The sequence below is a fragment of the Salmo salar genome, chromosome ssa15 (assembly GCF_905237065.1).
Source record: "Salmo salar chromosome ssa15, Ssal_v3.1, whole genome shotgun sequence".
Classification (NCBI taxonomy): Eukaryota; Metazoa; Chordata; class Actinopteri; order Salmoniformes; family Salmonidae; genus Salmo; species Salmo salar.
In genome coordinates, this window is record NC_059456.1 from 20,442,901 (window position 1) to 20,465,326 (window position 22,426).

The window sequence follows — 22,426 nt, forward strand, 5'->3', positions numbered from 1 at the left end:
TTTTTGTCCCCCCCCCCCACACCGTTTTACACACACGCATTTTCTTTTCATACATTGGTCACATAAAACCCCAAGACGATTGAATTAATACGCCTCTAAAGCAATTTTATTTCACCTTTATTTAACCAGGTAGGCAAGTTGAGAACAAGTTCTCATTTACAACTGCAACCTGGCCAAGATAAAGCAAAGCAGTTAGACAACATACAAAAACACAGAGTTACACATGGAGTAAAACAAATATACAGTCAATAATACAGTAAATTAAACCCTTATTTAAAGGTTTGTTAAATATTTTAGACAACAAAAGGCAGCTTTCTGGACTGGACTGGCCTTCTGGACTTGTGGACTGTCTAGTTGTACATCATTTATTTGGGATGAGCTATCTCCCCTATCATAAAAACGACATTGGTTTGTCCCTCGTTCTTTCCTGTCGGGGCAGTCGGCAGCAGTCATAGCTAGATGAGATCCATCTTTTGTCAAATGAACGTCAAAAATAGACCGTTTTATCTAACCCTAACCTAATGATCCTAAACTTGCCACGTTAATTATCTTATTAACACACTGCGTAAATGCTCCTAATCTGCTGCTACGAAAAGTAAAATCTGACGTTCATTTGACAAAAGATGTATCCTTTCTAGCCATGACCCAAGGTCCAGGTTTTCTGAACTTCCGTTCTACTTCCTTGGTCGGTTTAGCCACCGCTGTTGACGCTATGTTATCGCATTCCAGATGTCTTTGCAGGATACTTGGGCGCTCTCTGTCTGCTCTAAGTCAGGTAGGAGAGAAATACCAATTCAATTTCCACGTGTACCGAATAGTTGGGTTCGGGAAAGGTTTTTTCCCAAGGCCGTAACGTTAGCTACCAGGGAATAGGCCTTAGCCCAACCCAAGGACAGATTACCACTTGTCCCGTATCTAGCTAAACTGCTAAGGAAATGGCTTGCGTTTCCCTCTTAATAAACTATATTTATGAAATATACATATTTGCATAGCTAGCTGTGCATAGTTGGTAGGAATATCACTAGTACAATTCACTTAGCTAGCTAAGTGAATTATTTGAAGATCGAACAGAGAACTAATGTTAGCTCAATCGGTGACGCTAACGTTAGCTTGCTAGCTAGCGATTCTGAGCGTATTTGCTAACTAATTAGCTAGTATTGCTAACATTATTGGTTTTCTAACTCTGGGGTCAAGTTTGTTCGTTAGCATGGCTTTGCCGGTTAACTAGTTAGTTAGCTAGCCTAGCTACCATGAGATTGCTAGCTAACAAACTAGCCAAATTAACTATGTTATTAGCTAACTAACGTTACGGATGTGAGTGTGACTTGTCAGGCATGTAACACGGATCTAATGCCTTAGGTCAGTGGTTCCCAAGCCTTTTCGGTTGTTGTACCACCAACTGAATTGTGCTCTGCCCGGGTGGTACCCCTGAGGTAGCCTACCCCCTCATATGCATTTTACTGTAGTAAGCCTATGGTCTCATGAGTTTTCTCAAGTACCCCTGGTTGGGAACCACTGCCTTAGGTAGCAACGTTAGCTAGCTAGCTATACACATTCACATCATTGTCGAGCCACAACGCTCATGCACAGATTGAAGCGAGTTATTACCCAGCTAGCAGTATTTTACTTTCTCGTCCATTTTTACAGCTTGACCTCTGTTTGAAACCTATGCTAGAAATAGCCCTTGTCATGCCATGCATGAACTAGCCTTGTGTGTAGTTTAGCGAGTCTTCAGGTGTCTCTGCAACCCCTATTTTCACCTACACCAACTTACACAACCTAACCTATGCCTTGGCCAGTGTAAGCATAACTATAGCTAGCTATTCTTTGAATATTTCACACTGACCCACTACCAGATAGCTAAGAGAAGAGTCAGATTTCTATGCCTATGACAAATCATTAGCTACTTGATTGAGGTGTTTGTGTTAAACACTATGACACACACATTACTTTCCCGAAGAGGGTTTATTCTAGCTCCCCGTTTGAGTAAACACACATTGCCAAACTAGTTTGTTGTCAATGGCCTGATCAGAGCTAAGCCTAAGGCCAATACATAACAAGAAAGAGGGGGTTAACGTGTATCAATGGGGAAGGAAAGAGGGGCAGAACGTGTATCGGAGGGGAAGGAAAGAGGGGGAGAACGTGTATCGGAGGGGAAGGAAAGAGGGGGAGAACGTGTATCGGCGGGGAAGGAAAGAGGGGGAGAACGTGTATCGGCGGGGAAGGAAAGAGGGGGAGAACGTGTATCGGCGGGGAAGGAAAGAGGGGGAGAACGTGTATCGGCGGGGAAGGAAAGAGGGGGAGAGCGTGTATCGGGGGGGAGGAAAGAGGGGGAGAGCGTGTATCGGAGGGGGAGGAAAGAGGGGGAGAGCGTGTATCGGAGGGGGAGGAAAGAGGGGGAGAGCGTATCGGAGGTGACTCACTGATTATCTGTCAGTTCTGTGGCATTGAACTCCTGCATGTTATTACGGGTAGCCTAACGGTTAAGAGCATTGGGCCCGTAACCAAAAGGTTGCTGGTTCGAATCCCTAAGCCAACTAGGTGACAAATCTGTGTCCATGAGCAAGGCACTTAACCCTAATTGCTCCGGTAAGTCTCTCTGGATAAGAGCGTCTGCTAAGTGACTAACGTGTAAGTCTCTCTGGATAAGAGCGTCTGCTAAGTGACTAACGTAAGTCTCTCTGGATAAGAGCGTCTGCTAAGTGACTAACGTGTAAGTCTCTCTGTATAAGAGCGTCTGCTAAGTGACTAACGTAAGTCTCTCTGTATAAGAGCGTCTGCTAAGTGACTAACGTAAGTCTCTCTGGATAAGAGCGTCTGCTAAGTGACTAACGTAAGTCTCTCTGTATAAGAGCGTCTGCTAAGTGACTAACGTAAGTCTCTCTGTATAAGAGCGTCTGCTAAGTGACTAACGTAAGTCTCTCTGGATAAGAGCGTCTGCTAAGTGACTAACGTAAGTCTCTCTGGATAAGAGCGTCTGCTAAGTGACTAACGTGTAAGTCTCTCTGTATAAGAGCGTCCGCTAAGTGACTAACGTAAGTCTCTCTGGATAAGAGCGTCCGCTAAGTGACTAACGTAAGTCTCTCTGTATAAGAGCGTCTGCTAAGTGACTAACGTAAGTCTCTCTGGATAAGAGCGTCTGCTAAGTGACTAACGTGTAAGTCTCTCTGTATAAGAGCGTCTGCTAAGTGACTAACGTAAGTCTCTCTGGATAAGAGCGTCAGCTAAGTGACTAACGTAAGTCTCTCTGGATAAGAGCGTCTGCTAAGTGACTAACGTAAGTCTCTCTGGATAAGAGCGTCTGCTAAGTGACTAACGTGTAAATGTTATTGGAACATGTAGGGACTCATTACTGAGATGCAGAGTGACCATTAACTATTTGCAATGTGTGCCACCCAACCCCTCTTTTTATGCTGTTGCTACTCTCTGTTTATCATATATGCATAGTCACTTTAACTATACATTCATGTACATACTACCTCAATTGGCCCGACCAACCAGTGCTCCCGCACATTGGCTAACCGGGCTATCTGCATTGTGTCCCGCCACCCACCACCCGCCAAACCCACTTTAACGCTACTGCTACTCTCTGTTCATCATATATGCATAGTCACTTTAACCATATCTACATGTACATACTACCTCAATCAGCCTGACTAACCAGTGTCTGTATGTAGCCTCTCTACTGTATATAGCCTCTCTACTGTATGTAGCCTCTCTACTGTATGTAGCCTCTCTACTGTATGTAGCCTCGCTACATGATGTGCAATTTGCACCGTTTTGTGGAAAAGTGAACCGTTGAACTGAACGCACCCCAGTTCTTTTGTGGTTTTGAACTTTACCCTTTGACGTCAAAGCTGTTTGTGGCCTATAGGAGATATTTATAGTCCTATTAAAGAAATATGTTTTTGTTGTCACATACACCGGATATGTCAGCCATAGTAGTACGGCGCCCCTGGAGCAAAGTAGGGTTAAGTGCCTTGCTCAAGGACACAATACAGACATTTCACCTTGCCGGCTCAGGTAGTGAGCCAGCAACCTTTCGGTTATCGGCCCAACACTCTAACCGGTAGTCTACCTGCCACCTATAACTATAGGAGGTGGTGTGGGGTCTATAGGAGGTGGTGTGGGGTCTATAGGGGGTGGTGTTGGGTCTGTAGGGGGTGGTGCGGGGCCTGTAGGAGGTGGTGCGGGGCCTGTAGGAGGTGGTGCGGGGCCTGTAGGAGGTGGTGCGGGGCCTGTAGGAGGTGGTGCGGGGCCTGTAGGAGGTGGTGCGGGGCCTGTAGGAGGTGGTGCGGGGCCTGTAGGAGGTGTGGGGAGACAGTTATAGTCCTGTAGGAGGTGGTGTTGGGTCTATAGGAGGTGGTGCGGGGCCTGTAGGAGGTGGTGTTAGGAGGTGGTGTTGGGGCCTGTAGGAGGTGGTGTGGGGAGACAGTTATAGTCCTGTGGGAGGTGGTGTTGGGTCTATAGGAGGTGGTGCGGGGCCTGTAGGAGGTGGTGCGGGGCCTGTAGGAGGTGGTGCGGGGCCTGTAGGAGGTGGTGCGGGGCCTGTAGGAGGTGTGGGGAGACAGTTATAGTCCTGTAGGAGGTGGTGTTGGGTCTATAGGAGGTGGTGCGGCGCCTGTAGGAGGTGGTGTTAGGAGGTGGTGTTGGGGCCTGTAGGAGGTGGTGTTAGGAGGTGGTGTTGGGGCCTGTAGGAGGTGGTGTGGGGAGACGGTGTTGGGGCCTGTAGGAGGTGGTGTTAGGAGGTGGTGTTGGGGCCTGTAGGAGGTGGTGTGGGGAGACGGTGTTGGGGCCTGTAGGAGGTGGTGTTAGGAGGTGGTGTTGGGGCCTGTAGGAGGTGGTGTTAGGAGGTGGTGTTGGGGCCTGTAGGAGGTGGTGCGGGGCCTGTAGGAGGTGGTGTTAGGAGGTGGTGTTGGGGCCTGTAGGAGGTGGTGTTAGGAGGTGGTGTTGGGGCCTGTAGGAGGTGGTGTGGGGAGACAGTTATAGTCCTGTGGGAGGGCGTTATAGGATATAAACACAACGGCGCTGTATGCTATTTGCCTCAACTGCTACAGATTCAAAGGAAACTTCATGGAAGCACACATATAGAATTAATATGTAGGACTATTGATTCTGAAGCAGCCCAGTGGAGAATTAAACAGGATATTTATCTTTCTCCCTTCAACATTTATTTTCAGGGTAATAATGTGCTGGCTGGAAGGACTGCTTCAGGTGAGTAGGCCTTTCTCTCTCTCTCCTTCTCTGTTCAGGTCGTTAGGGTTTAGCGTTACAAGGACCTCTTTGTTAGCGCACACCGTAACGAAAACAAGCTTCCCTCTTTAGACAAGTCCAGGTAATCCCGTCCAGGTAAGCCATTAACTGTTTTCAGTCCTTTTTTTGTTTTGTTTTGTGCCTGATCAACACGGCCCACCCAGGACTAATGTAAGATGATGGGCCTTTATTATGGTTTATAAATCTGATAAAACATGCTCTGTGTTACGAACCTCTTTGGCCCAGCGGTCTAGGGGGGATGGATACGAGACCCGTAACATAAATCATGCAAATTATAATCGTGACATGTAACAGTGAGAACCAAAAACCACAGACAACTGAAATCTACCGTCAAACTCAAAAGGTTTATTTTAAACACACGGTAAAGGGGTGTGGGAAAAGGGGCTGAGCTGGACCCAAGCAACGAAACAATAATCCAAAACCACCCCTAAGCTAGACTAGCCTATTTCAACAACAGCTAGCTAACTAACCAAAAATACAGTGGGTGGTCCGCCCAGTTCTAACTATGGTACTTAGACACAGTATTCCTACGGGTAATGTATGCCCATGGGCGACTTGTCTTGGTACCCCCTTTTCCCACCAAACAAACAAACAGTCAAATAACAAAACAATACTCACAGGATTACCGGACAAATGTGACATGTAGTTTGCAAAAACAAAAGAGATCAATACAGAGAGAGAGACACGGGGAGATAGAGAGTGGACACAAGAGCGAATGAGCACAAAGATTGATCACAGAGTGAGAATGAGCTCGCGAGATAAAAATGAGCTCCGGGAGAAAACAACTGACTGGGTTTTTAAACCAAGGGAAAGGGACTGTGATTGGTTGAGGGAGAAGGAACAGGTGTCTTCTGATTGGGGACTGATGATTGTCACCTGTGATGGGGAGAAGGAGAGAAAAGAAAACACACAGGATACACACTTGTATCCGTAACACTCCCACCCTTAAAAGAGCAACCCCCAGGGGATTGCGACTAAAAGTATGTACACAGTTTATACAAAAGTATCTACAATGAATACTCACAAAATCAAAGTCAATCTTCCGAAACATACAAAAATTATTACACACGAGACAAAGCATCTGCTAACATATTTTCAGAACCCTTTTTGTGGCAAATCTCCAAATTATAATTTTGTACAATAAGAGCCCAACGCATAAGGCGCTGGTTCTGGTTGTACATACGGTGGAGAAACACTAAGGGGTTATGGTCCGTATATACAGTCACAGGTAGGGCACTAGACCCTATGTACACCTCAAAATATTGCAGAGCTAACAACAACGCTAGAGCTTCTTGCTCGATGGTGGCATAGTTTGTCTGACATTTGTTAAATTTTCTGGAGAAATAACACACCGGATGATCCAGTCCACTCTTGTCCTGCTGAAGTAGAACAGCACCAGCACCTCTGGCACTAGCATCTACCTCAAGTTTAAATGGTTTTTCAAAATACGGAGCTGCAAGTACAGGGGTATTACATAATAGTGCTTTAGCAGTTTCAAAAGCTACCTTACAGTCCGGGGACCACACAAACGATCTTGCCGGACTGAGCAAATCGGTCAATGGAGCAACTACCGCAGAGAAGTTTTTACAGAAGCTACGGTAGTAGCCAACCATCCCCAAAAAGCGGCGTAGCTCTCGTCTGGTGGTAGGCGCAGGGAATGCAGTGATAGCCAAGACCTTAGCATCAACAGGGCGCACCTGTCCATGGCCTACCTCTTTGCCGAGATAGGTAACAGTGGCCTTCCCAAACTCGCACTTTGCCAAGTTCAGGGTTAAAGAAGCAGCGGCCAAACGTTCACATACTACCCTTAGAGAGTTAACATGATCTGTCCACTCAGATGAATAAATCACTAGATCATCTAGATATGCACTACAATTAGGAACGCCAGCTAATACGGTGTTAACCAGTCGTTGAAAAGTGGCTGGTGCATTTCGCATCCCAAAAGCCATGACAGAGTATTGTAGGAAGTTGTCTGGGGTAACAAAGGCAGAAATCTCAGAAGCACGTGAGGTTAACGGAACCTGCCAGTAACCTTTTAAGAGGTCCAACTTAGTTACATAAGTAGCAGCACCAACAGTGTCAATACAGTCGTCCAGTCTGGGTAACGGGAAAGAATCTGGCAATGTGACAGAATTTACCTTTCGATAATCCGTACATAACCTGGACGTACCATCAGGTTTAGGAACCAGAATGCAAGGAGAACTCCAAGGGCTTGAACTTGGCGTGGCCAGGTCATTTTCCAACAAATATTTCACTTCATCCCTCATTATCTTCCTCTTAGAAGCATTGACACGATATGGGTGTTGCTTGATAGGGGCAGCATTTCCAACATTAATGTCATGTTCCAACACATTTGTGCGAGTAGGAACGTCATTAAAGAGACATGGAAAACTGTGGAGTAGCCTCACAATATCGTCGGCCTGTCCTTCCGTTAAGTGAACCAGACCTGACTGGAGAGACATCAGCATTTCTGAGTTGGGCAATCTAACACACTGCTGCTGAGTATTGCGCAACTCCAATCCATCTCCATCAACATCATCAATATGACAGTCCACTATCATAGCCGTAGAAGCAGCAGAAATAGCAGTAACTTCCGCTGTGGTTGAACCATCTACCTGGGTGATGGGTCGGGTTTGGTATGCTTTCAACATGTTAATGTGGCACACACGAGATTGCCGTTTTCTATCAGGAGTTTGAAGCACATAATCAGTTTCACTTAACTTCTTTTCAATCAAATAAGGACCAGAGAAACGAGCTGACAGTGAAGATCCTGGAACAGGCAATAACACCAGCACTTGGTCACCTGGCTGTAGTGGACGAGAAACAGCCTGTTTATCATAGTGTCTTTTCATACTTGTTTGTGAGGAAGACAGAGCTTCCTTAGCGAGAGCACAGGCTTGGTGTAGGCGCTCACGAAAGCGACTAACGTAGTCCAACACATTCTCTTCTTCCGTACACAACTCTTGGGACAAAAACTGTTCTTTAAGGACTTTCATTGGTCCTCTCACTGTGTGACCAAACACTAGTTCAGCTGGGCTGAACCCTAGGGACTCCTGTACAGTTTCACGAGCAGCAAACAAAACTAGAGGAACTCCCTCATCCCAATCTTTCTCAGATTCCAAACAATATTTACGTAGCATAGACTTCAGTGTCTGATGCCATCGTTCAAGCGCACCCCTGAGACTCTGGGTGATATGCGCTTGATACACGGTGCGCAACTGACAAGGATTTTAACACCTGCTTGAAGAGCTTTGACAGGAAATTTGTACCTTGATCAGTTTGTACCACCTTAGGTAACCCGAATGTCGTGAAGAACTTAATTAAGGCTTTACTCACCACTGGAGCTGTAATCCTTCTCAGAGGAATGGCTTCGGGGTATCTTGTTGCCATACACATTATCGTTAACAGAAACTGGTTACCCGATTTTGTCTTCGGTAACGGTCCAACACAATCAACCACCACATGTTCAAATGGTTCACCTATGACAGGTATAGGACAAAGAGGAGCAGGAGGAATAACCTGATTTGGTTTTCCTGTAACCTGACATGTGTGACATGTCCGACAGAACTGAGCCACATCTTGTTTTAAACCTGGCCAAAAGAAATGTCGAAGGATCCGATCATAAGTCTTCGTGATCCCTAAGTGTCCAGACCACTGGTGATCATGAGCAAGGGATAACACATTGTGTCGAAAGGCTGTAGGAATCACTATTTGGTAAACAGCATTCCAATCTCCCTCCGCGCCACCATGGGATGTCCATTTACGCATGAGGAGATTACCATCAAGAAAGTAAGCCACATTCTTCTTCTTTACCTCTTCCAATGAGACAACACTAGAAAAACATTTAGCAAGCTTGTTGTCAACCTTCTGGTTAGCAATCAGCTGCTCACGAGTGACTGGTAACTGTATTGCCTCAGCAATAAGTTCAACATACTTCGATTCTTCCCTTGTCTGTTTGTCAGAGGTGATCAGCTTCGCAGAGGTAGTACACAACCCATCCTCTTGATCATCTTCTTTGAACAGAACAGTGTTCGACAAATCTATCACGTCACCCACTTGTCTTGCCTGAGCACGAGTGACAGCACAAGCGGGGAACACATGGGGATAACTCTGTGCCAACTCATTGGAGAGAGAGTGGTCACTTTTATCCAACACTTCCAATACGGGTACTACCTTTCCTCCAGCAATATCGTTACCCATTATAAAGGTCACACCTTTTACTGGCAACATAGGACGTACCCCCACTCTGAATATTCCACTGATCAACTCAGAGTGTACATTCACAAAGTGCAATGGCACTGGGACAAAACCCATTTCAATACCCTGAACTAACACACTGGAACCACAGTATGTATTGTCGGATAAGGGCAACACATCAGACAATATAAATGACTGTGCCGCACCAGTATCTCTAAGGATTTTAACAGGACGCTGAGATGCTTCGTCATTCGCTATGGACACAAACCCCTCGAAAATGAACGGTTCGTAACTGCGGTCGGGTACTGAGACTTTCAAACTACATTTACCCTGAGGCACTGGTTTCGTTTCAGACCTCACAACAGTACGAATTAGCCCAACACCTGTCGGCGGCTTTGCACGAATAGGCATCCCTTGTTTGCGTTTTAGTAGGAAGCAATCATTAATCATATGTCCCACTTTATGACAATAGAAACAGGGACGCTCATTTTTCTGGCGTGCTTGATATACTGCGGGCCGACCAGGACTAAAAGTAGGCAACTCAGTAGCTCTACTCTCAGTATGAGCCGAAAACACACTCTTGTGCGTCAACACAAACTCGTCTGCCAACACAGACGCTTCTGACAGGGAGGATACTTTCTGTTCATTTAGGTATACTACAATGCGTTCGGGTAAACAATTTTTAAACTCTTCCAACAAAATTAACTCCCGGAGAGAGTTGAAATCAGTTACCTTACTAGCAGCATGCCATTTATCAAACAGATTTCCCTTGTCTCTAGCAAACTCCACATAAGTCTTATTAGAAGACTTTCTATGAGACCTAAATCTCTGTCGGTATGCCTCAGGCACAAGCTCATAAGCGCGAAGAACGGTAGCTTTGACCACTTCATAGTTCAAACTATCTTCCAGAGGTAGCGCTGATAAAACCTCTTGGGCTTTACCAGTTAATTTACATTGTAGCAATAAACACCATACTTCTTCAGGCCATTTCAAGGCTACAGCTATACGTTCAAACACACAAAAATAGGAGTCAACCTCTGACTCTCTAAACAAAGGTACTAAGGCAATCTGCCTACTAATGTCAAACGTGTTGGAAGCTACAGCTGGTGAGGACGACTCACTAACAGGCACAGTAGGAACGAAGGCTAGCCTCGCTGTCTCTGCTTCCAGTTCCATTTGGCGCATTTTGAAATCCATCTGCCGCTGTTCTCTTTCTTTTTCAGCCTCTATTTTACAGATTTCCAACTGCCGCTGTTCTCTTTCTTTTTCTGCCTCAAGTTTACACATTTCTAACTGGAGATTTTCTCGCCTAATTTGGGCTCTCTCTTCTGCCTCCAGTTGAAACTGTATAGAACGGACATCCCTTCTGGCATCACCAGTTGACAGTGGGGAGAGTGGATCAAAACGGGGCAATGTAGCTGGAGCTTTAGCCTCGCCTTCGGTCTCAGACACCGACGGGCTTACAGGAGCAGCAACATCCCCTACAGGGGTAGTAGGCTCAGGCAGCGGTAACACAAGCACCTGCTCTTTCAACAATACATTTAACACTAGTTTCTTAACCTCCGCCTTAACTAAATTGTGAGAAATAGACAATGAATAATGTTCTGCCAAGGTCATTAAATCAATTTTACGACATTTATTAAACACCTCCCACAAAGGGTTATCCAAAAAGGATTTCAACTCAAAAGTAGCCATCTTGAACTACTACCAAACACAAAAGCCAACAAATAGCAAACACTAATGCTTATGACGCTCAACACTGACTAACCACACAATAACAATCTGCATGAGCGGTATGGGCGTCAGTAATGACAGATCCCGGATGAGTTCCCACTTATGTTACGAACCTCTTTGGCCCAGCGGTCTAGGGGGGATGGATACGAGACCCGTAACATAAATCATGCAAATTATAATCGTGACATGTAACAGTGAGAACCAAAAACCACAGACAACTGAAATCTACCGTCAAACTCAAAAGGTTTATTTTAAACACACGGTAAAGGGGTGTGGGAAAAGGGGCTGAGCTGGACCCAAGCAACGAAACAATAATCCAAAACCACCCCTAAGCTAGACTAGCCTATTTCAACAACAGCTAGCTAACTAACCAAAAATACAGTGGGTGGTCCGCCCAGTTCTAACTATGGTACTTAGACACAGTATTCCTACGGGTAATGTATGCCCATGGGCGACTTGTCTTGGTACCCCCTTTTCCCACCAAACAAACAAACAGTCAAATAACAAAACAATACTCACAGGATTACCGGACAAATGTGACATGTAGTTTGCAAAAACAAAAGAGATCAATACAGAGAGAGAGAGACACGGGGAGATAGAGAGTGGACACAAGAGCGAATGAGCACAAAGATTGATCACAGAGTGAGAATGAGCTCGCGAGATAAAAATGAGCTCCGGGAGAAAACAACTGACTGGGTTTTTAAACCAAGGGAAAGGGACTGTGATTGGTTGAGGGAGAAGGAACAGGTGTCTTCTGATTGGGGACTGATGATTGTCACCTGTGATGGGGAGAAGGAGAGAAAAGAAAACACACAGGATACACACTTGTATCCGTAACACTCTGTATGGATGATGACTGTGATGTCCATTAAAGTATCAAAGAGCACTGTAAGGCCTGTAAGTAGATAAATATCCCCATCATCAAGCAGCTGTTAATGTAGCAATACAGCCAGTGTTCTCAAGAATAGACTGACTCAACTGTGTTTATCACTTTGTTGATGATACTAATAATAATATCCTCAATTCCCCGCTCTCCTTCTTTCACTCTCTTTCCTCGCTCTTCCTCTCTTTCTCACTCTTTTCTCTTCTGCTCTCTCTCCCACTCAATTTTTTCCTCTCTTTCTCTCTCTCCTGTTATGTCGTTGAAGGCCTCTCCACTGGCAACAGGGCCGTCTACAGGAACATTAAGTTGTAAGTGTCTTCTCTTGGTCCTGAGTTTATCTCAGTATGTTTGGCCTTAGGCTGATGAACAAAGGTTTCACATGCATTTTTGTTTGATACAGGAAATGTTTGTTTCAATAATTATGTTTGAGAGTCTTTTAATGGGTGATGCACTGGTTTTAAACCCCTTTGTTTTACAAGAGGCTACTTCATAGGCTAGTTTATAGGCTGCTACATAATAAACATGTTTTCTTCCTCTGTGTTTTAGACGTGAGTCTCCGTCATCAATTGTTGTCTTCCACATCAGATACTTCAAGACATCTGCAGCACGTAGTATGTATTCAAACATCTCTCTAGTCTTTCTCTGTGTATTAAACAAGTTACTGTTTTAAATCAAATCTGCCTCACATCTTTTTTTCTTTTTTTTGATCAGGGGAGAAAGTTGTCACCGTCAACACACCTCCGTTCTCTGAGTCGATCACAGAAGGGGATGTCAGGTGGGAGAAAGGTAGTTTTTTGTTGGAGGGGGGAGGGGGTCTCAGGAAAATCCACTCGGCTCATGTTTACTATCTTGTTGCCATCTAGGTTTTGTGCAGGACAGTAATACCTTCCTTTGGTCTTTTCCAGCTGTTGGAGATTCAGTGAAAGAGGATGAGGTGGTGTGTGAGATCGAGACTGACAAGGTCCTGTAAACACTAAGAAGTCACATTATATAGGAATACACAATATAGCCTTTAACTGTTTAAAACATTTCCCGGGTTGGTTTTTCTTTTGGATTTTCTCCTACCATATCTATTGTGTTATATTATCCTACATTAATTTAACATTTCTACAAACTTCAAAGTGTTTTCTTTCCAATGGTACCAATTACATGCATATCCTGACATCAGGGCCTGAGTAACAGGCAGTTTACTTTTTGGCACGTCATTCAGACAGGAAGTGGAGAAAAAAGGGGCCTAGCCTTATGATGATCAGATATTTAGAAAAGTCAAGCTATCAAATACTGGACCGTAGTTTGTTTGTAATTTGACTAACTGTGTGTACGGCTTGATAACAAGAATGCGTTTTGTCTCAGACCTCGTTGCAGGTGCCATCTCCGGCGGCCGGTGTGATCACGGAGCTCCTGGTGCCAGATGGAGGGAGGGTAGAGGCCGGGAATCCCCTCTTCAAACTCAAAAAAGGAGGTACACTCTCTCCCCCCTCTCCATCTTTCTCTCTCATCAAGTGGTCAATGATTTCAAGTCTGTATGTTGGCAGCAGCCGCTCTGTGCTAGTGATGGCTGTTTAACAGTCTGATGGCCTTGTAGAATCAATAAAAGGAGGTAGACTGATTTTACTGCTTGCATCAGTTAACTGATGTGGAATAGAGTTCCATGTAGTCATGGCTCTATGTAGTACAGTGCACCTCCCATAGTCTGTTCTGGACTTGGGGACTGTGACCAGACCTCTGGTGGCATGTCTTGTGGGGTATACATGTGTGTTCGAGCTGTGTGCCAGTAGTTCAAACAGACACCTCGGTGCATTCAGCTTGTCAACACTTCTTACAAAAACAAGTAGTGATGAAGTCAATCTCTCCTCCACTTTGAGCCAGGAGAGATTTACATTCATATCATTAATGTTAGTTCTCCGTGTACTTTTAAGGGCCAGCCGTGCTGCCCTGTTCTGAGACAATTGCAATTTTCCTAAGTTCCTCTTTGTGGCTGAACAGTAGTCCAGGTGCGACAAAACTAGGGCCTGTAGGACCTGCCTTGTTGACAGTGTTGTTAAGAAGGTAGAAACTAGGGCCTGTAGGACCTGCCTTGGTGACAGTTGTTAAGAAGGTAGAAACTAGGGCCTGTAGGACCTGCCTTGGTGACAGTGTTGTTAAGAAGGTAGAAACTAGGGCCTGTAGCACCTGCCTTGTTGACAGTGTTGTTAAGAAGGTAGAAACTAGGGCCTGTAGGACCTGCCTTGTTGATAGTGTTGTTAAGAAGGTAGAAACTAGGGCCTGTAGGACCTGCCTTGTTGATAGTGTTGTTAAGAAGGTAGAAACTAGGGCCTGTAGGACCTGCCTTGTTGATAGTGTTGTTAACAAGGCAGAGAAGCGCTTTATTATAGAGACTTCTCCCCAACTACTGCATCAATATGTTTTGACCATGACAGTTTACAATCCAGGGTTACTCCAAGCAGTTTAGTCACGTCAACTTGCTCAATTTCCACATTATTTATTACAAGATTTAGTTGAGGTTTAGTGAAGGATTTGTCCCAAACACAATGCTTTTAGTTTTTGAAATATTTAGGACTAACTTATTCTTTGTCATCCACTCTGAAACTAACTGCAGCTCTTTAAGTGTTGCAGTCATTTCAGTCGCTGCGGTAGCTGATGTGTGTCGTGTTGAGTCATTGAGACAAGTGAATCCACACCCCACTCCCCTCTCTCGATCAATGGGGGAAGATTTGAACTAGACAAGATGGAAAAACATGTATTTATTTTAATTAATTCAAACGCACCGCCTGCAAATGGACACAGAGATTTTAGTAGATGCATATTTGGCCAGAATGGAGAACAAAGATAGGCAAACCTGGAACGGCCAGTATAATGGATATCAACAATCTCTGGTTCTGCCACATTGTCTGGTGTAGCAATCTGTAGCTAGATCTGAATGTCTCTTCTTCTCTGGTCAGCTGCAGCAGCAGCCAAAGCCACTGCCGCCCCAGTAGCAGAGGTCCCTGCAGCATCCGCCGCTGCCCCTCCCCAAACGCTGGCCGCCGTCCCTGTCGCCGTACCCTCCTTGGCAGCACAAGCCAAACCTGGTACGTCGTCAGCTGCTGTTATAAACAAACATTTCATTCATGTTAACTTTAGTAGAATGATTAAAACATTTAAGTGGGTTGGGGTCTCACTTAAACTTATTTTTTTGCTTAATAAAGTCTTCTTTTTTTTTTCTCTCTAGTTTCTGCGGTCAAGCCCACTGCTGCAGTACCACCAGCAGCACCACCAGCAGCAGCCCACGGGGCCAGGACAGAGAGCAGGGTACGACCTCTCTACACCAGGCCAGCTTCAGGCCAACACTCCCATACTCACAGAACGAGATGAAATAGCAGGGGTAAAGCCTTAGGCTGGTTTCAAACCAAGAGAAGTGTCTCTCTTGTTTATTGAAAAGAAATGTACAGATGCGTCCAATCACCAACCAACCGATTTTGTCTCGTTATTCGTCCAGGTAAAGATGAATCGTATGAGGCTGAGGATCGCCCAGCGACTGAAGGAGGCTCAGCAGACCTGTGCCATGCTCACCACCTTCAACGAGATAGACATGAGGTGAGACGATGCAACACAATGCTGCTGTTGATGTCCAATACAATATCACTTTATTCATCCCAGAAGGCCCAGTGGTTTCACGGATGCACGTGCCACCATACAGATGCGTAAGACATAGACACTTCAAAATGGCATGTTTTCCAAAGACCGACCCAGTCCTCTTACAGTCATTTCTCCCGCAGTAACATCCAGGAGATGGGAAAACCCCATAAAGATGCTTCCTACAGACACAGCCTGCTTTAACGCTTCTTCTTTCCCCTCCCCCTGTAGCAACATCCAGGAGATGAGGAAGCTCCATAAAGATGCTTTCTTGAAGAGACATAACATCAAGCTTGGCTTCATGTCGGCCTTCGTTAAGGCTTCAGCCCACGCTCTCATGGACCAGCCTTCTGTCAACGGAGGTTAAGACTCTCTCTCTGTCTTTCTCCCTACTAAGGTTTTCCAGAAATCCTAGTTGGAAAATTCCAGGAATAAGCAGGAAATCTGGAATCCTCGAAACTATGTCATTTACAACAACAACAGAAAATTTCACCAATTGTTAACTCTGTTTCCAACACCACAGACACTTATTTCAATGGTTACATGTTAAAGTAAACTGGCTTTGATGAAGTTAGGGTCTTCTGTTTATAGGAGGAAGCTTATACACATCAAGTCATAATAGCTTTGAGACTTCTAACTCAAATGTCTGCCAGAGAGCCCAGAATGCATTGGATTGGATTGAAACGGTAATGCTATTGAAGTAAAAAGTGAGAATGATTGATATTTGTTATTTTGCTCTTCCCAGTGATCGATGATACAACCAAAGAGATTGTTTACAGGGATTATGTCGACATCAGTGTGGCTGTGGCCACTCCCAAGGTAAGGCTCAAAGGACATGTGACCTATGCATTCTGTCTTCTCTTAACTTAATTATGAACCTACCGTAAATTCCGGACTATAAGCCGCAACTTTTTTCCCAGGCTTTGAACCTCGCGGCTTAACCAATGACGCGGCTGATATATGGATTTTTCCCGCTTTCAATTTTTTTTTCAAAAAAATAAAACACATTCTGTGACGTGCTCAGTTTTTTGGCGGCATGAAGCTTTCATTAGACCAATGAAAATGCTGAACGGGTTAAGGTCAAACAACTTTTTTGTTTACTGTTTAGATTAAATCGAGCGCTCTCAAACTTCCCATCATTCTGATTACGGCAGTCATTTTGTCACCCTCATCATGGCAAAGACACGGAGAAATGCATATGATGCAGCTTTCAAGTTGAAGGTGATTGATCTGGCTGTTGGAAAAGGAAATAGAGCTGCTGCACGGGAGCTTGGTCTTAATGAGTCGATGATAAGACGTTGGAAACAGCAGCGTGAGGAATTGACTCAGTGCAAAAAGACAACTAAAGCTTACTGCAAATTATTTTTTTGTTTTGTTACAAGCCGTGTTTCGTTAAAGCCTATTTATTTTTGTTACAAGCCGTGTTTCGTTAAAGCCTATTTATTTTTGTTACAAGCCGTGTTTCGTTAAAGCCTATATATTTTTGTTACAAGCCGTGTTTCGTTAAAGCCTATTTATTTTTGTTACAAGCCGTGTTTCGTTAAAGCCTATTTATTTTTGTTACAAGCCGTGTTTCGTTAAAGCCTATTTATTTTTGTTACAAGCCGTGTTTCGTTAAAGCCTGTGTAAAGTTCATTTGTTTCAATGTACCGGTAGGTACCTGCGGCTTATAGACATGTGCGGCTTATTTATGTTCAAAATAATATATTTTTAAAAATTCAGTGGGTGCGGCTTATATTCAGGTGCGCTTAATAGTCTGAAAATTACGGTATATATATTTTTTTGCAATTGCCCCTATTTGTCATGTCTGGGTCTAGGGCTGTTGGTAGGAGGTGTGACCTAATCTATACATTCAATAGTTTAAAAAAATATATGTATTTCTGAAGGGCTGGAGCTCCTTCAGAAATCCGGTGTTGACTTGATTGGTTGGTTGGTTGTGCCTGGTTGGTTGGTTGTGTCTGGTTGGTTCTGTTGGTGTTTTGACCACACAGGTCTGCGTCTTTTACTTGTATATGTGCTCCTCTTCACCAGGGACTGGTTGTACCAGTTATTCGCAACGTAGAGACCATGAACTTTGCTGACATTGAGAAAACCATCAACGGTCTGGGAGAGAAGGTAACAAAGCTTTGTCTGAATGGGATGAATGAGTCTCACTATAATCCACTGATGATACATCAGTTCATGAGGTTGTGCTTTACTTTTGGTCACATCAATGATAATTATATAAAATAATAACATACGCCATTTAGCAGACGCTTTTATCCAAAGCAACTTAGTCATGCGTACATACATTTTACGGATTGGTGGTCCCGGGAATCGAACCCACAACCCTGATGTTTACAAGCACCATGCTATACCAACTTTGGCACAGAGGATGAGTGCGTGACCTTGTGATAAACGGCACCAAGAAGTTTAACGGAGATCCGTGAAAACAAAAAAGATTCAACCCAAAGTGCCAACGTGATCCAATTTAGGGAACCGTTTTAGACTGTAGAGACATGGCAATTTACTCAATCCAATTTATGGAAAGCCATTTTAAAGTATTGAGACATGGCCATTTACTCAATCCAATTTATGGAAAGCCATTTTAAAGTATTGAGACATGGCCATTTACTCAATCCAATTTATGGAAAGCCATTTTAAAGTATTGAGACATGGCCATTGACCCCCTTGTGTTTTCTCCATGCTCGTAACAGTGAGCCCCCGCACATTGACTCTCTACCGGCACCCCCGCCCCCCGTATATATTGTTATTTGTTTGCTGCTACTCTTTAATGACTTGTTACTTTGATCTCTTATTCTTATCTGTAATTTTTGAAACTGCACTGTTGGTTAGGGGCTTGTAAGTAACATTTCACTGTAAGGTCTACACTTGTTGTATTCGGCGCAGGTAACTAATAAAGTTTGATTTTGATTCGTTTTGTCACAACGTCAATATGATGACATCACCTTGAGATCAAAGCTGCCAAGAAGTTCTTCAAGAAAATCAATGAAACGAATGGCATTGAATAATGACCAAGCTTGACTGCTGTGTTTTTGTCCACCAGGCTCGTAATAATTTGCTGGCTGTGGAGGACATGGACGGAGGGACCTTCACCATCAGTAACGGGGGAGTGTTCGGTTCCATGTTCGGCACGCCCATCATCAACCCACCCCAGTCTGCCATCCTGGGCATGCACGGTATCTTCGACAGGCCTGTGGCCATCGGCGGCAAGGTGGGTCTCACCCGCAGTGCATTTCCCATCTGTATGTCAACAAGTTAAATTCATCTTCATCCAGAAGTTGAATTGGACATTTTATTTTGAACCCGAAGGCAAATTTTATACATTTTAATCAACAGTTTGTTTCTAATGTCTGCTGTATAGTTATTTCTCTCTCTCTCTCTCCATCAGGTGGAGATCCGGCCCATGATGTATGTGGCTCTGACCTACGACCATCGGCTGGTCGACGGCAGAGAGGCCGTCACCTTCCTACGTAAAATCAAGTCTGTGGTGGAGGATCCCCGCTTTCTTCTGCTCGACATGTGATTCCAACCTTCCATCACTGCAGCAGGGCCACGTTCAGTAGGCACTAACGTTGTTGAGCATTACAAATAGCAGTGTTGTGAATAGAACTGTCATGACTCCCTCGTTGTACATCATGCTCCACAACGTTGTGGCCTGCTGAACTCACCCCCAGCGATTTTAAAACATCGCTCAGCATCTGTATAAAACCAACCCATCCCAAAAAACAAGCAACAGCCAAATCCATTGTTATTTACTTTAGATTGAAGAGAGAGTCCTCGATCTGTTTCTGTGACAAAGACATTATAGTTGGCTGAAAGGCACAAACAGATATGGAACTGAGGCTAAGAGAGAAATTAATGTTAAGATTATTCACTTATTATTAGTTGGTTTCATTCAGCAGTTTTTGCTCAGATTGAAATGTCAGATTGATTCAACATCATACAATGTATCACTGATTCTCTGATGAACCGACCAGGTTTGATCTGTCTCAATATTAGACTGACTCTCTGATGAACCGACCAGGTTTGATCTGTCTCAATATTAGACTGATTCTCTGATGAACCGACCAGGTTTGATCTGTCTCAATATTAGACTGACTCTCTGATGAACCGACCAGGTTTGATCTGTCTCAATATTAGACTGATTCTCTGATGAACCGACCAGGTGTGATCTGTCTCAATATTAGACTGACTCTCTGATGAACCGACCAGGTTTGATCTGTCTCAATATTAGACTGATTCTCTGATGAACCGACCAGGTTTGATCTGTCTCAATATTAGACTGACTCTCTGATGAACCGACCAGGTTTGATCTGTCTCAATATTAGACTGATTCTCTGATGAACCGACCAGGTTTGATCTGTCTCAATATTAGACTGATTCTCTGATGAACCGACCAGGTTTGATCTGTCTCAATATTAGACTGACTCTCTGATGAACCGACCAGGTTTGATCTGTCTCAATATTAGACTGATTCTCTGATGAACCGACCAGGTGTGATCTGTCTCAATATTAGACTTTTCCATTCAAAGCACTTACATCAAGAAATGGTCACATGCCAAAAAAGCGTAATGATTTTACGGTGTTCCTCTTAGCACCCAGAGGGCTTGTCAATCAGCTGTAAATGTAGTCTATCCATGCTACCGATTATTAACGCCAAATACGTGTTTTTATCATTCTAGCCTAAAGAATTGCTCAGTCGGACAAGATGAAGTCCATTCTAAATCGCCTGTTCTGCATGGCTGTCCCATGTCATGGTTCTGTACTGTATGGCTGTCCCATGTCATGGCTCTGTTCTGTATGGCTGTCCCATGTCATGGCTCTGTACTGTATGGCTGTCCCATGTCATGGCTCTGTTCTGCATGGCTGTCCCATGTCATGGCTCTGTTCTGCATGGCTGTCCCATGTCATGGCTCTGTACTGTATGGCTGTCCCATGTCATGACTGTACTGTATGGCTGTCCCATGTCATGACTGTACTGTATGGCTGTCCCATTTCATGGTTCTGCATGGCTGTCCCATGTCATGACTCTGTACTGTATGGCTGTCCCATGTCATGGCTTTGTTCTGTATGGCTGTCCCATGTCATGACTGTACTGTATGGCTGTCCCATTTCATGGTTCTGCATGGCTGTCCCATGTCATGACTCTGTACTGTATGGCTGTCCCATGTCATGACTCTGTACTGTATGGCTGTCCCATGTCATGACTCTGTACTGTATGGCTGTCCCATGTCATGGCTCTGTTCTGTATGGCTGTCCCATGTCATGGCTCTGTTCTGTATGGCTGTCCCATGTCATGGCTCTGTTCTGTATGGCTGTCCCATGTCATGGCTCTGTTCTGTATGGCTGTCCCATGTCATGGCTCTGTTCTGTATGGCTGTCCCATGTCATGGCTCTGTTCTGTATGGCTGTCCCATGTCATGGCTCTGTTCTGTATGGCTGTCCCATGTCATGGCTCTGTTCTGTATGGCTGTCCCATGTCATGCCTCTGTTCTGTATGGCTGTCCCATGTCATGGCTCTGTACTGTATGGCTGTCCCATGTCATGGCTCTGTACTGTATGGCTGTCCCATGTCATGGCTCTGTGTTTTGACAGTTCTATTCCTGGGGGTTAAAGGGTCACCTCTTCATGTCTAGTCTCTTGGCTTCCCCCGTTGCAGGAACTTCTCCTGCCTCTTTGGGATGATTGTCCACTGAGTGTCATTGCTCCTCTCATCCAAACCACCGCAAACATTGTTTGCATACTACATAGAATCCGATTCACTATATTAGGACACTACAAGGTTAGGGCCCCTATACAGGGAGTAGGGTGCCATTTCATAAACAGACATATCCACATTGTATTGAAGCTTTTTTTGGTAGAGAAGAGAAACCACTTCCCTTCCTTCCCCCTCTAGAGATAGTTCTGTCAGTCCATGACAAGGCAACATGCAGTGTAACACCCAGGCCAGTGTTTTGGTTCAGTCTTCAAGTCGCACAATTTAGCAGCATGCACAATTGTATTTCATGATATGCTCTTCTTCGTTGAACCCAGGAAGCAGATTCTCAATGTGCTGTATACAATACTTGTAACTAATTTGAAAGGAAACCCATTTAAAACATCCCAGAGTTTTATGTACAGATTCTCGTCTTGGGTTTTTCTTCTCCTCTCTGATTTTATCTGATGTATTTATAGTTTTCCCTACCTGGATCACAGACCCCCCCCTGTAGAGAAAGCAGAAGTACAGTGGCAAGGAAAAGGCAGATTGGTTTCAAACATCCAATAACATGCAGGTGCTGGGTACAACAAAAAAAAAACATTAAAATAACCATGAAATAAAGGACAGATGCATCATGGGTCGAAACGTTGCGCAATTAAACTGTGGGAGCTTTTATCAGTGTTCTGGTGTCGACTCTTTATTTCATAAGGAAAAGGAAGAAACCTTATGAGGAACCAGTCAACCAGACCGCGTGACTACCCTCTTAGTGGACTGGTAACGGGGTGTAATTAAAGGGGCATCTGCAGTTCAAATAATAACAGAACAGAACCCCCCCCCAAAAAAAAACACTATTTCGGTAAACAACAGAGAAGGCTGGAGAAATTCCACCTTTATTTAACCAGGTAGGCTAGTTGAGAACAAGTTCTCATTTACAATTGCGACCTGGCCAAGATAAAGCAAAGCAGTTTGACAACATACAACAACACAGCGTTACACATGGAGTAAAACAAACATATTGTCAA

The 22,426-nt window shown here is 44.4% G+C and overlaps 1 protein-coding gene across 2 annotated transcripts; it reads left to right on the top strand.

Annotated features, from left to right (window-relative positions):
• Window positions 1-431: 431 nt before the first annotated feature.
• On the top strand, window positions 432-22,077 carry LOC106571041 (dihydrolipoyllysine-residue succinyltransferase component of 2-oxoglutarate dehydrogenase complex, mitochondrial). Of its 2 annotated transcripts, none has more exons than XM_014143684.2 (15): window positions 432-775; window positions 5,181-5,214; window positions 12,354-12,396; window positions 12,635-12,699; window positions 12,800-12,874; window positions 12,994-13,049; window positions 13,442-13,550; window positions 15,031-15,159; window positions 15,300-15,379; window positions 15,567-15,664; window positions 15,935-16,065; window positions 16,449-16,522; window positions 17,735-17,818; window positions 18,750-18,917; window positions 19,095-22,077. In XM_014143684.2, exons 1-15 carry the CDS (start codon window positions 641-643, stop codon window positions 19,227-19,229), a joined length of 1,416 nt encoding a protein of 471 aa, XP_013999159.2. In that variant the 5' UTR covers window positions 432-640; the 3' UTR covers window positions 19,230-22,077. The 2 variants fall into 2 exon arrangements, with proteins under 2 accessions (XP_013999159.2, XP_013999160.2); XM_014143685.2 differs by having other exon boundaries at window positions 472-775; window positions 12,800-12,863.
• The last annotated feature ends 349 nt before the right edge of the window (window positions 22,078-22,426 follow it).

Coding starts and splice junctions, on each gene's coding strand:
- LOC106571041 (XM_014143684.2), top strand. CDS start 641: ATGACCCAAGGTCCAGGTTTTCTGAACTTCCGTTCTACTTCCTTGGTC. Junction 12,875..12,993: donor GGATGTCAGGTGGGAGAAAG/GTAGTTTTTTGT, acceptor GGTCTTTTCCAG/CTGTTGGAGATTCAGTGAAA. Junction 18,918..19,094: donor CTGTGGCCATCGGCGGCAAG/GTGGGTCTCACC, acceptor TCTCTCCATCAG/GTGGAGATCCGGCCCATGAT.